The 13,250-nt window shown below is 38.0% G+C and overlaps 2 protein-coding genes across 7 annotated transcripts in view; both read left to right on the top strand.

Annotated features, from left to right (window-relative positions):
- The window catches only part of RABGAP1 (RAB GTPase activating protein 1), a 169,313-nt gene that overhangs the window by 88,765 nt on the left and 67,298 nt on the right, over positions 1-13,250 (top strand). The window lies entirely within an intron of this gene.
- Positions 1,493-10,155, top strand: GPR21 (G protein-coupled receptor 21). The gene is made up of 2 exons (XM_027556217.1): positions 1,493-4,319; positions 4,737-10,155. The coding sequence occupies exon 2, from the start codon at positions 5,130-5,132 to the stop codon at positions 6,177-6,179; it is 1,050 nt and encodes a 349-aa protein (XP_027412018.1). The 5' UTR covers positions 1,493-4,319; positions 4,737-5,129; the 3' UTR covers positions 6,180-10,155.

Consider the following 13,250-nt stretch of genomic DNA (forward strand, 5'->3'; position numbering starts at 1 on the left):
CCTCCTCCTTACCTGAGGCCAAACTATGGTGAAGGTAATGAAGATAATGGCAGCCTCCTTCAAAAGATCCCATTCAGGCACTGCTGCACTCAGTACCCCCAACCCTGCAGCAGGCCACCACTGACACTCATGGGCAAAAGTAGATGTTTTTCTGGAACTGTCTTGCTTTTTCGATGATCCAGCAGATGTTGGCAATTTGATCTCTGGTTCCTCTGCCTTTTCTAAATCCGACTTGAACATCTGGAAGTTCACGTTTCACGAACTGTTGAAGCCTGGCTTGGAGAATTTTGAACATTACTTTGCTAGTATGTGAAGTATGAAGTGAAGTTGCTCAGTTGTGTCCAACTCTTTGCAACCCCATGGACTGTAGCCTACCAGGCTCCTCAGTCCATGGGATTTTCCAGGCAAGAGTACTGGAGTGGGTTGGCATTTCCTTCTCCAGGGGATCTTCCCGACTCAGGGATCGAACCTGGGTCTCCCGCATTGTAGGCATGTGAGATGAGTGCAATTGTGTGGTAGTTTGAACATTCTTTGGCATTGCCTTTCAGTGGGATTGGAATGAAAACTGACCTTTTCCAGTCCTGTGGCCATTGCTGAGTTTTCTAGATTTGCTGGCATATTGAGTGTGTATCACTTTCACAGCATCAACTTTTAGAATTTGAAATAGCTCAACTGGAATTTCATCACCTCCACTAGCTTTGTTAAATATTAACAATTTTACATGTTTCATCAAGTTACATTGTCATTCTGTAAGAATTTGTCACTGAGGCCATCAGAGTCCATTATGAATAAATTGAGTACCAAGGACTGTCTGAAGGCATGTTGCAGTGATGACATAAGGCCAAATGGAGCTGAGCCCTGTGAAGCAGGTGATTTAACCTGGCATTGTCTGTTCAGCTTGGCTCTGGGAGGACATCTATACAGCCAGATTTTTTTGTTAGTTTTACCAAAAGGACATGTTATATATTACTTTGGCTGTCTTTTTTATCTGTGTATAAAAATAGTACATAGAAATTAGCAAATTCACAAAACATAAAACCACAAAGAAAAAAAAATCATTTGTAATCCCATTATCCAATGAAAAGTAGAATTGATTTTTAATGTATTTTCTTTCAGTCATATATACAGAAATACTCTTACTAAATACATCATACAACTACATTATTTTAAAAGGGAAATGTATGGATGAATTTTTGTGAAGACACAGATTTATTGCTTTCCCTTATTAATAATTTCTGTCCTCTAAAAAAAGTGGTTTGTTTTAATCCAAAATAAAACATATAACTCTTAACTAATTATTTTTATTTAGTTTCTAGTATGAATATTTTGAGGGCTTCCCAGGTGGCCATGGTAAAGAATCTGCCTGCCAATGCGGGAGACGAAAAAGATGCGGGTTCGATCCTTGAAGTAGGAAATGGCAACCTGCTCCAGTATTCTTGCCTGGAGTATTCCATGGACAGAGGAGCCTGGTGGGCTTCAGTTCATGGGGTCACAGAGTCAGGACACAACTGAGTGACTGAACACGTGTGCTCACATACACACAAATATTTTGATTATAGCTGCTCCTAGAGTGGTTTTATTAAAACAGAAACAAAATTGAAAGCACTACTGTTTTACTAATGGTATTGTAACAGCTTGTTGGTTTCATTGCATTTTTATAACATTTTAAATTCTTTAAAGCTATCAGTTAATGTAACAGCTGTTTATATCAGCATAACTACCTAATTTTATATATGAGAAACCTGAGATGGAATAAGAGACTAAGTTACATGCCCAAATTACAAGTAGTTAGAAAAACATGGACTCTTAGCTTTGGCAAATGGTTTTGCCATTTATTGAAATGTAAGTCTCAGAAATTATTCTTTTTTAAGTCAATATTTATTAAGCACTGAAAATAGGAAGATCAGAAATAAAGTCTACGTCAAATGTAGAGGGTAATGAGTAATCTGGTTTGGCTGGAGGGCAAGGTATTTGGGGGATTTGGACTAGTGAGATCAAACTGGAAAGTCATTGGGAACCATAGACTCTTCTTGCATAATGGAGTTCATAATAACCCTAATAAAGCATGTGCTGATGGATATTTAACAAGCAGAAATGAATAGATTATAAAAATGAACAAGAAGTACAGAAAATATTTAATGATAGCCCCAAATATTAAAAACTAAAAGGGGAAATGAATTTGAGAGCCATTATAGAAATAGATTCCCAAGATATGGTGAGTAAGAATGGTATATTAAGGGAGAGAGTGGTCAAGATGATTCCCGAGTTCATACCTGAGTGCTTGGGGAAATCTCAGGGGAAAAAAGAGGTTTATTTGGTAGGAAAAATGTATTTAATTGTTGGATGTGCTGTGGTTGAAGTCTCTATAAGACATCCAAGTAGAAGATGTGTGACCAGTAGGCAAATTGTGGATGGAAAAGAGAACTCAGGAGTGAAATCAGATCTGGAGACATACGCAGAGAAGTTACCTGTCTAATGGGAATAATTTTTAATGCCATATCATCATTCCTTCTTGCCTACGTATATACAGTCTCAATGTATTTGAGGAATGCAGGGCAGCAGTGTATCCAAATGACTGTTGTTACCACCCTTAGAACTAGGCAGTCACAGTGAGAGAGGGCACCTTAGGATTCAGAAGAGCCCAAGCCTCAAGCAGCACAAGGTGACTAGTGGGAAAACACAGACTAGGAAGGCTGTTTGAGTTGTATGAGAAGAAAATAAAGTTATATACCTCCTGTTTCTTAGATGTTGGTAAACCTTTTGTGTACACCATCTGCTTTATTTCTCAACAATCTCATGAAATAGAGAGTATGATCTTCATTTTGAAGGTGATGAAACTGAAGCCAAGAGAAGCTAAGTGATAATAGAGCAAGGAAGCAAGGATTTGAACCGATGGGAGTTCAGTGTCACGGGTCCTTTTGACATACTTTGCCATCTTTTCCAGTAAGACCTGTCGATTAAGCTATCAAACTTATGCTTAATAGGCTTTTTTAGTTCCTTGCCTTTGTGTAATAAGCACAGTGCTTCAGATCTTAAAATGTAATTGAATTCTGATGGTGAGTAACCATTGCCTGTAGTGAGAAAGCATGTGTGGGAAGCAAACAAAAAATGAAAGTTGGATCTCATAATATACATCTCCATCCCGGTATGCAGCCCTTCTGAAATGTTTTCAGATGTCAACATTTGTTTATTTTACTCTACTGAGTTATGTGAAACTTAGAAGAATGAACTGAGAGTCCAAAGATACCTGGGAGAAAAGATACTAAAAATACACAATTAACTAAAAATTGTCATAATTTGACACTCCCAGTTAGCTGAAAATTGTGCTCATTTGACATCATCTGAAATGCCACAGTACAATCCCAATTTGTGTTAGTAGGCACAGACAAGATTGTGTGTTCTAGGATACAAAGCTAGTTTGTACCATGAAACTTCCTGTAATTGTGGGTGCATTTACTTGCCCATCTTTTGTTTGTATATATACCACTTCACAGCAAACTAGAAGCAAGTTATGACATTTCAACCAGACGATAGTGTTGAATATAGGAACAGTGTAATTCTTCTTTGTGTGTGCTGTTTCTGCAGTATTTGAAATGGATGGGATTTTCTTTGTTTTTTTCTCTTAAAGACCTAATTTTTAAATTTGCTTGTTATTTTGGTCATGTTTCTTAAAACTGATCCGTATATAGTGAACCATGAGAAGAAATTAATGCCAAATATGTAGTCTTCTAGCTAGAACTTCTGGTGCTGGATTTTGATTCTTCAGTTGTCATGCACTGTTAACATACTTTCATTCTTTAACATTGCTCTTTGTTCTGTGGGAAATGCTACAAGAAAATAGGAATTTCCTCTCACCGTTAGCCCTCTGGCAGTGTTTTTCAGTCTAATTCCCGGCTTGCACTCAGTCCTGGTTACTACCTCCTCTTCTTACTGGCAGTCTAAATTCCGCTAATCTACGAAGAGGGGGGTTCCAGACCGACGAGGAAACAGCTTTCAGACGCTGCACTGCAGGCATATTAAGTTATCCCCTCACTGTGCAGTCTGGAAATCGGGGAGCATTTCTCTGGCAGTGAATTCTAATGAGCTGCTAAAGATGCCAGAGCCTGTGTGCGCACCCGGGCGTTTTCTTCTTTCCCCTCCCCCGCCTCTTCCTTTTCCCAAGCCCCCTCTTCTCCCTATTTCTCCTCCTCCTCCTTTATCCCCTCCCTCTGTGTCTCAGTTCTGCAGTAAACGAGGCTGAGGCACATTCCTGCTTTGCAAGGCTTTCAGCTAAGGATGTTCTGTGGCTTTTGTTTGGATTGCAGCATGCAGAATTACAGGTAATACTCGGAAATTGAGCTAGACAGATCAATGCTATTGAAATGTTTTCTAAGAGGCAAAATATTGGAATCAATAAAAAAAATTAAGTTATCTTGGCTAATTTTATTAGTGGTAATTAAATGGTATAAGTAGATTCCTTTTCTCCCCTGAAAAGCTCAAAAGAAAGGAAATGGGGTTAGATTGATCTGACTGGCGATTGATTTTGCTTTATGTTGGTCATGAAAGACTGCTGTTGCTGCACCTCCCCTGTAAAGTAAGAACCATTTATGTGGGGGTGCTGCTGAGGGTAGGCGTGAATAGTTGACCTGGGTGGGGTGGGATGGAGTGGGAGGTGGGATACCAGCTTGAGCTAGCCAGGTTCTTGATTAGGGCATTGGATACAAAATGTAAAACGCTCTCTCCTTTTCTTCTGTCAGCTGTTCAGAGGAGACTCATTACAACTCTTGCTGAAGTCCTAGCCTTCCTCCCTTCTCTTCTGCCCCTGCCCCCCACCCTCACTGGCTGAAGACCTTGTACCCAGAGTTTGCCTTACTCCCCTGGTGCTATGTGTATGGTAAACCTGGTACTATGGCCGCATCTGGGACTGGCCAGACAACTGCTGCTGGTTCTCCCTATTCCAAGAAGGATTTAAAGGGGAATTACACTGCAGGCAATGCACCAGAGCGGCAGCATCGCGAGCTTGGGGACTAAGGCTCCTCGGGCATTATTGCAGACACACAGAGCTGACCGCAATGACAGCAGCTGCTCCTTTGAACTGTTGGCAGCAGCCAAGCGGCAGCATGAAGTGAAAGATCACTCCTGAGCTCAAGATGAACTCTACCTTGGATGGTAATCAGAGCAGCCACTCTTTTTGCCTCTTGGCATTTGGCTACTTGGAAACTGTCAATTTTTGCCTTTTGGAAGTATTGATTATTGTGTTTCTAACTGTGTTGATTATTTCTGGCAACATCATTGTGATTTTTGTATTTCACTGTGCACCTTTGTTGAACCACCATACTACAAGTTACTTTATCCAGACTATGGCATATGCTGACCTCTTGGTTGGGGTAAGCTGCCTGGTCCCTTCTTTATCACTCCTCCACCACCCGCTTCCAGTAGAGGAGTCCTTGACTTGCCAGGTATTTGGTTTTGTAGTATCAGTTCTGAAGAGTGTCTCCATGGCCTCTCTGGCCTGTATCAGCATTGATAGATATATTGCTATCACTAAACCTTTAACCTATAATACCCTGGTTACGCCCTGGAGACTACGTCTGTGTATTTTCCTGATTTGGCTATATTCCACTCTGGTCTTCCTGCCTTCCTTTTTCCACTGGGGCAAACCTGGATATCATGGAGATGTGTTTCAGTGGTGTGCAGAGTCCTGGCACACCGACCCCTACTTCACCCTGTTCATCGTGATGATGTTGTATGCCCCAGCAGCCCTCATTGTGTGCTTCACCTATTTCAACATCTTCCGTATCTGCCAACAGCACACAAAGGAAATCAACGAAAGGCAAGCCCGCTTCAGCAGCCAGAGTGGGGAGACTGGGGAGGTGCAGGCTTGTTCTGATAAGCGTTATGCCATGGTCCTATTCCGAATTACTAGTGTATTTTACATCCTCTGGTTGCCGTACATCATCTACTTCTTATTGGAGAGCTCTACTGGCCACAGCAACCGCTTCGCATCCTTCTTGACCACCTGGCTTGCTATTAGTAATAGTTTCTGCAACTGTGTCATTTATAGTCTTTCCAACAGTGTCTTCCAAAGAGGACTAAAGCGCCTATCAGGGGCCATGTGTACTTCTTGTGCAAGTCAGATGGTAGCTAAGGACCCTTACACAGTTCGGAGCAAAGGCCCTCTTAATGGATTTCATGTCTGAAGTGGTTCAAATATTGAGTTGCTGTGTGTTTTGTGTGTGTGTTTCCTTTTTATCTTTTTGTATCTCTAGTTCTCCGGGAAATATGGGACAAAATAATTTAATAATTTGATTCTAAGCAATAGCTGACAAGTGATCCATCCAAAATACCTTGTTAAGTTTGCAGAAATGATTTTTTTAAGTGCTTTTGAATTAGAAAAATCAGGACCACGAGGATAAATTGCTGTTCATAATGTCATGGAAGTAACTGTATTTCTCAGACTTAAAAATGAATAAAGCCATATCTAACACCTCTCCAGCTGGCATGACTAAACCTGGTTGTGAAAAGCGTCAGCATTTTTCAAAGTCTTTGTTTTCTTGTTGCTTTTTTGGGTTCTTTCTAGCTGTTTAGGCTTCATGTACAATTGATTTAACAGGGAATATTAAAATACAGTGATGAATTAACTGTATAGTAATTCAGTGATGAATTCCTCATGTATGTCACAGTGTAACTATGCTGCAGGTTTCCATACTGCCATTCAGAAAGCCGAATGTTTTGTCTTATTCTCTTGAGAAAATTCTCAATGCAGTGAATAATGTGAAAACTTAAGCATGAATTTTAAATTTGTGTGTTGAATCGTGAAGCAAAAGTGCAGTCAAATTATATAATTTATATAAAAAACTAAAATATATTTTGTGCCATCCTTCACTGAGACCTAAAGAGATGTATGTACTAAAAGTGATTGTGTTCTAGTATTCTTGCCCATGCCTTTGTGTATGTGTGTGTTAAGAATATTTGAGTTAGATTTTTCCTTTATAGCCAAATGCATTTTAATAACCTGAAAAATAATTAAATGACAGGCTGATGGCCTCCACTTTTATAATGGTGAAAATACATTAAAATGTATCTTTAGTTTCTCTGCTCTTTTTATCTAGAGACCTTTTGAAATATTAGAATATCAGGAAGAAAAGCGTCCTAAGCAACTTGAGTCAGAAAATACACTATACATTTAGCTAGTTCTTTTTTTTTAAATAGAAGGCGTTGATTGAGGTGTTCTCTTTGTAGTTAAATGGAATCATCTAATCAAATAGCAACTAATTCTTTTTAAAAGCATTCTTTCAGCTAGTGTTAAGAAATCCATATTTAGTGTTAAGGAATGAGAGAAGTTCTGATTAAATCTCCATTGCTATTCTCTTTCTGGGAAAAAAAACAAACATCATTGGGTTACAGTTCATTTGCTCAAATAGGCTTTTTTTTTTTTTTTCCAGTCAAAATACTAGCAAAATCTATAGAATTAGTAATTGAGAGTGCTGTGTATTTGTATGTATAGTACTGTTTTGTTTCTCAAAGTGGTTATGAGCAAGAGGTTTATTTTTCTAAAAGGAAAGAAGGGTTTCCCAGCAGCTCCAGGCATAAAGTATTTCCTCTGCTTTCTGCTGGTTTTAATGTTTTGGAAGTCTTCAGGGAACTTACATGATCTCTGCCTTTGGCTAGATGTTGTAATAGGAATGTGACAATAGTGTGCAGTGAGATGGAAGATAGAAGAAAACGAAGGGAAATGGGTTAAAGTGGATTTTTGAGTCCAGGGAAGGACATGGATATTTATAAAACAGACAGATGTGGTTTGGTTTTCCATCATTAAGTTTAAATGTTTATGCTAATACCTGTTCTCTTAAAAATAAAAACGCTTAAGTAGAATGATTTTGAGGTTAAATCTCTAAAATCTAACAGATTTGAAATAAAGGATAGTATTTTACGATGTTAGATTTTAGAGATTTGATTTAACCTCAAAATCATCCTACTTAAGCGTTTTTATTTTTAAGAGAACAAGTATTAGCATAAACATTTAAACTTCAGATTCTGAGTTCTTCCCAAAAGCTTGAAAATTTGGTTCTGAATTATTTCAAAATTTAGAACTCATATTGAAATTGCGAGTTATGTTAACAGTGGCTTTAAGTTGCCATTTGAAGTAGAAAACCTTTTCTGTTAGATTCTGAAAAATAGCTGTATATAATTTCCCTTTATTTAAGTGGCACAGATTTTTTTTTTATTTCCCTTTTTCATGTATATATTAAAGAAACTGTTCAAATTGGCACAGTTTGCTTGTCAGTTTTTAGTTCTACCAATATGGTAATCATAAAGATTAATTTGTATAGAAAACTGATGTCAAATCTACTAATTAGTCAGTTAGCATCAGTTTTTACTTTTGGGAGGACTCAGCCCTTTTAATTTTTTCTTGCAGTAGGGTTCTGTCTTAGAGAAACAGGTTTTTGGTAAAGATTTTGTGGAAATTTCATGGAGATGAGGAAATCTGTTTAATTTTCTGGAAACGGCTAATCACGCTGATATTTTAATGACTGGAAAGGCAGCAGTTCTTTTAATAAGAGCTTTTGTTAATAGATTTTTATATTTTTTCCCTAATATCAAATTTAGATGTTGTCAGAGGTCCCCCCTCCCCCAGATTAGAACCTCTATCAATGTCCCAGCCTAAAACTAAAGTAGAAATTAAGTAGATTTAGTAATTTTAAAGAAAAACAAAGCACCACCACCACCACCCCCCACCCGCCATGAGGCTTGCTTAATATCAGGTGTCTTTCCAGTTGGACCTTGTAAAGGCTAAGGTTTCTTCCAGGTATCAGTTCTGTTCTCATATTCGTTATCTATACTGCTTTAAAATTTTTGTTTTCTTGTGGTATGTGCATGCTGGGGAGAAGAGATGTGTCTGGATACAATCATACAGTCTTGGGGCAGTTTCTGTGTGATACATTTGCAGTTCATATGTATTTATAAGTAACCTTTTCATCCTGGCCTATTTATTGCAACATTTAATGACATTTTGTTTAAATACCAGTCTTAACTGGTTGAGAATGATAAAAAGTATTAGAGTCAGTCACCCTAGGCTTTGGCAAGACAGCCTATTTAACTTTATATGGTATATGACTAATACCAGAGGAAGTGTAAGCTTTTTGTGATTGTGTTGAAATTATTTCATAGGAAATTTAAAAATGAGACTATACTAATTATATCTGTAATTAATTGTGTTTTTAATACAATGATTTCACTGAAAGTGTGTTTTTTGCTCTTAGAGTGGAAAAGCAATTACAAAAGGACAATTATTCCACTTAAATGAAAAAATTGTCTTACAGCAGAATGGCTATTTGCATTTTTCATGGACCAGTTAATTCTTACCCTAATTCACATTTTGAAAAGAATTTTCTTTAAGGTTTATTGCTGGCTAAATACTTTTTTGAGCCTTTTAAATGACTTTTCCTTTTTACTTGAATAATGGTCTCAGTATTTTAAGGATTGGGAAAACTTGAATTTTTTTGTACTATTAAATGCATTTACTCTTCACCTCTTTGAACTTGAAAATGAAGCAACAGGGTTATGAGTTCCCAGGTAGTATAGTGATTTCTGGGAGTTTCCTCAGCTTTTAATCAAAAGGTTTGATTAAAACATCAGCTTTTGATGATGATGTAGGAATTTTACTGACTTTGTGTTTTTGTATCATAAAAGACTTGTGAAATAAATTATTGACAAACCAGAATTTATTGCTGTATGAGGAGATTTGGGGAAGTTTAAGGATGGGGAGAATCATGGAACTATGAAAAAATTTTAAAATTTTACGAATGACTTCGTAAGTCATTTGTGTTCATTTTTGTGTACTTTTTCCATTTCAGGTTAAAGTTTTATATTAAATATACATATTATTAATATATTTTGCAGACGCAAGGAATGTTCTAGACTATAAATGAGTCATTTGGCTTTTCTTCAAAATTTAGGTAATAAGGGAATCATGATATGTAAAATGAACTCTGAACAGAGAATCTGTGATTCTGTTACTAATTGACAACATTTTGTAAGCGCTTAGTTTCTTCTATTTATAATAATCCCTTCATCCTTCACAGGGTTACTTTGAGGACTGAATTAGATAATGGATGTAAAAGAACTTTGTAATATGTAAAGTGCTTTGCAAATAAAAATGAATACTATTATTTATCTGCCATAGTTTTATATCTAAGGAAGTTTTACATATTGGTGTGGTATTACCCCACGTAAGATCTTTGAAAGCCAATCCCACATTTAAGTAGAGAGGCATGATAAATTCTCACCTTTCTAAAACGACAGTAGCTTTTAACATAAAATTCAACATAAAACTATTCCATTTACTCCCTATACTTGTTTCTAAAGTCTCTAAAGCTAGGTTCAGTGTCTCTTCATACCTTTATCCCCCAAATCTAACATGGCACCTGGCTTAGTGTGGAAGTTTTGTTAAGTTTTACAGAACTAATGAATGACCCTTTGTAATGATCACTTCTAGTCACTATTATAACTTCTTGACATTATAGAGCAGTGATGGTCAAAGGGTATTCCGAAGCCCATTAGCAGTTTTTCATATGGTCAAGGCCATTCTAGACTCTAAATAGTAAACATCCTTCTTTGTACCAAGAACTAGTGTGGGAATGTGTGTGATTTATATGCTAGGTAACTTTACTCCTGGAAATTGAGTAGCCTTGGCCAACGGACTATTTGTTATTGTTATTTAGTTGCTAAATTGTGTCTGACTCTGTTAGGACCCCCATAGACTGTAGCCCACCACTAGGCTCCTGTGTCCATGGGATTTCCCAAGCAAGAATACTGGAGTGGGTTGCCATTTCCTTCTCCAAAGGATCTTTCTGACCCAGGGATCATACCCACATCTCCTGCATTGGCAGGCAGATTCTTTACCACTGAGCCACTAGGGAAGCCCCAGGGAATTTAACTGTCAGACTGCCAGTTTCTCACAGTATGTACAAGATTTTGGCTTTAGATCAACATAAGGTATGCTGTAAAAATCAGCCACAATGAAAAAAGCACAATAGAATAGGACAGCTTGGTGAAAGAAATTGTTCTGATTCTTTGGTTTTGCTTTTTTTTTTTTTCCTCTTAGTCTTTATCACTTTTCCATCTTTCCTTCCTTTCTTTTCTTAACACACTGTTGGTCATGTATTCAGACTGAAGTGCTTATGGTACTGCTATTGTTGTTCAATCGTTAAGTCATGTCCGACTCTGTGACCCCATGGACTGCAGCACAAAGGCTCCTCTGTCCTCCACTGTCTCCCGGAGTTTACCCAACTTTATGTCCATTGAGTCGCTGACATATCTAAGCATCTCATCCTCTGCCACCTCCTTCTCCTCTGGCCTTTAATCTTTCCCAGCATCAAGGTCTTTTCCAGTGAGTCGGCTCTTTGCATCAGGTGGCCAAAAAGTATTGGAGCTTTAGCATCAGCATCAGTCCCTCCAATTAATATTCAGGGTTGATTTCCTTTAGGATTGACTGGTTTGATCTCTTTGCAGTCCAAAGGACTTTGAAGAGTCTTCTCCAGCACCAGAGCCTCAGTTTTTTGGCACTTAGCCTTTTATGTGGTCCAGCTCTCACGTCTGTACATGATTATTGGAAAAATAGCTTTGACTTTATGGATCTTTGTCAACAAAGTGATATCTCTGCTATTTAATATGCTGTCTAGGTTTATCACAGCTTTTCTTCCAAGGAGCAAGCGTCTGTTAATTTCATGACCACAGTCACTGTGCACAGTGATTTTGGAGCCCAGGTAAAGAAAATCTGTCACTGCTTCCAATTTTTCTTCTATTTGCCATGAAGTAATGGGACCAGATGTCATGATCTTAATTTTTTTAATGTTCAGTTTCAAGCCAACTTTTTCACTCTCTTCTTTCACCCTTATTAAGAGGCTCTTTAATTCCTCTTCACTTTCTGCCATTAAAATGGTATCATCTGCATATCTGAGGTTGTTGATATTTCTCCCAACAATCCTGATCCCAACTTGTGATTCATCAGCCTGGCATTTCACATGATGTACTCTGCATAGATGTTAAATAAGCAGGGTGACAGTATACAGCTTTGTCGTTCTCCTTTCCCAATGTCAAAGGAGCCCATTGTTCCATATCTGGTTTGAACTGTTGCTTCTTGATTCCCATACAGGTTTCTCAGGAGACAGGTAAGGTGGTCTGTTACTCCTGTCTTTTTAAGAATTTTCCAGTTTGCTGTGATCCATACCGTCAAAGGCATCCACGTAGTCAGTGAAGCAGAAGTAGATGTTTTTCTGGAATTCCCTTGTCTTCTCCATGATCCAACGAATGTTGGCATTTTGATCTCTGGTTCCTCTGCCTTTTTTAAACCCAGCTTGTACATCTGAAAGTTCTTAGTTCACATACTGCTGAAGCCTCGCTGGAGGGATTTTGAGCATAACCTTGGTAGGTAGTGTGCGAAATGAATGCAATTGTGTGGTAGTTTGAAGCTTCTTTGATATTGCTCTTTTTTGAGATTGAAATGAAAACTGACCTTTTCAAGTCCTGTGGCCACTGTTGAGTTTTCCAGTTTGTTGACATATTGAGTGCAGCACTTTCACAGCATCATCTTTTAGGATTTAAAATAGCTCAGCTGAAATTCCATCACCTCTTCTAGCTTTGTTCGGAATAATGCTTCCTAAGGCCCACTAGACTTTGTACTCCAGCGTGTCTGGCTCTAGGTGAGTGATCACACCATTGTGGTTATCTGAGTAATTAACACTTTTTTTGTGCAGTTCTTCTGTATATTCTTGCCACCTCTTCTTAATCTCTTCTGCTTCTGGTAGGTACTTAGCCATTTCTGTCCTTTATTGTGCCCATCCTTGCGTGACATCTTCAATTTTCTTGAAGGGATCTTTTAGTCTTTCCCATTCTGTTGTTTTTCTCTATTTGCATCGTTCATTTAAGAAGGCCTTCTTATCTCTTCTTGCTGTTCTCTGGAATTCTACATTCAGTTGGATAAATCTTTCTGTTTCTTCCTTGCCTTTCACTTCTCTTCTTTCCTCAGCTATTTGTAAAGCCGCCTCAAACAACCAGTTTGCCTTCTTGTATTTCTTTTTCTTTGGAATAATTTTGGTCACTGCCTCCTGTATAGTGTTAGGAACCTCTGTCCATAATTCTTCAGGCAGTCTATCTACCAGATCTCACCCCTTGAGTCTACTTATCACCTCCACTGTATAATCATAAGGGATTTGATTTAGGTCATAACTGAATGGCCCAGTGGTTTTCCCTTCTTTCTTCACTTGAAG

Source organism: Bos indicus x Bos taurus, chromosome 11, assembly GCF_003369695.1.
Source record: "Bos indicus x Bos taurus breed Angus x Brahman F1 hybrid chromosome 11, Bos_hybrid_MaternalHap_v2.0, whole genome shotgun sequence".
NCBI classification, from domain to species: domain Eukaryota; kingdom Metazoa; phylum Chordata; class Mammalia; order Artiodactyla; family Bovidae; genus Bos; species Bos indicus x Bos taurus.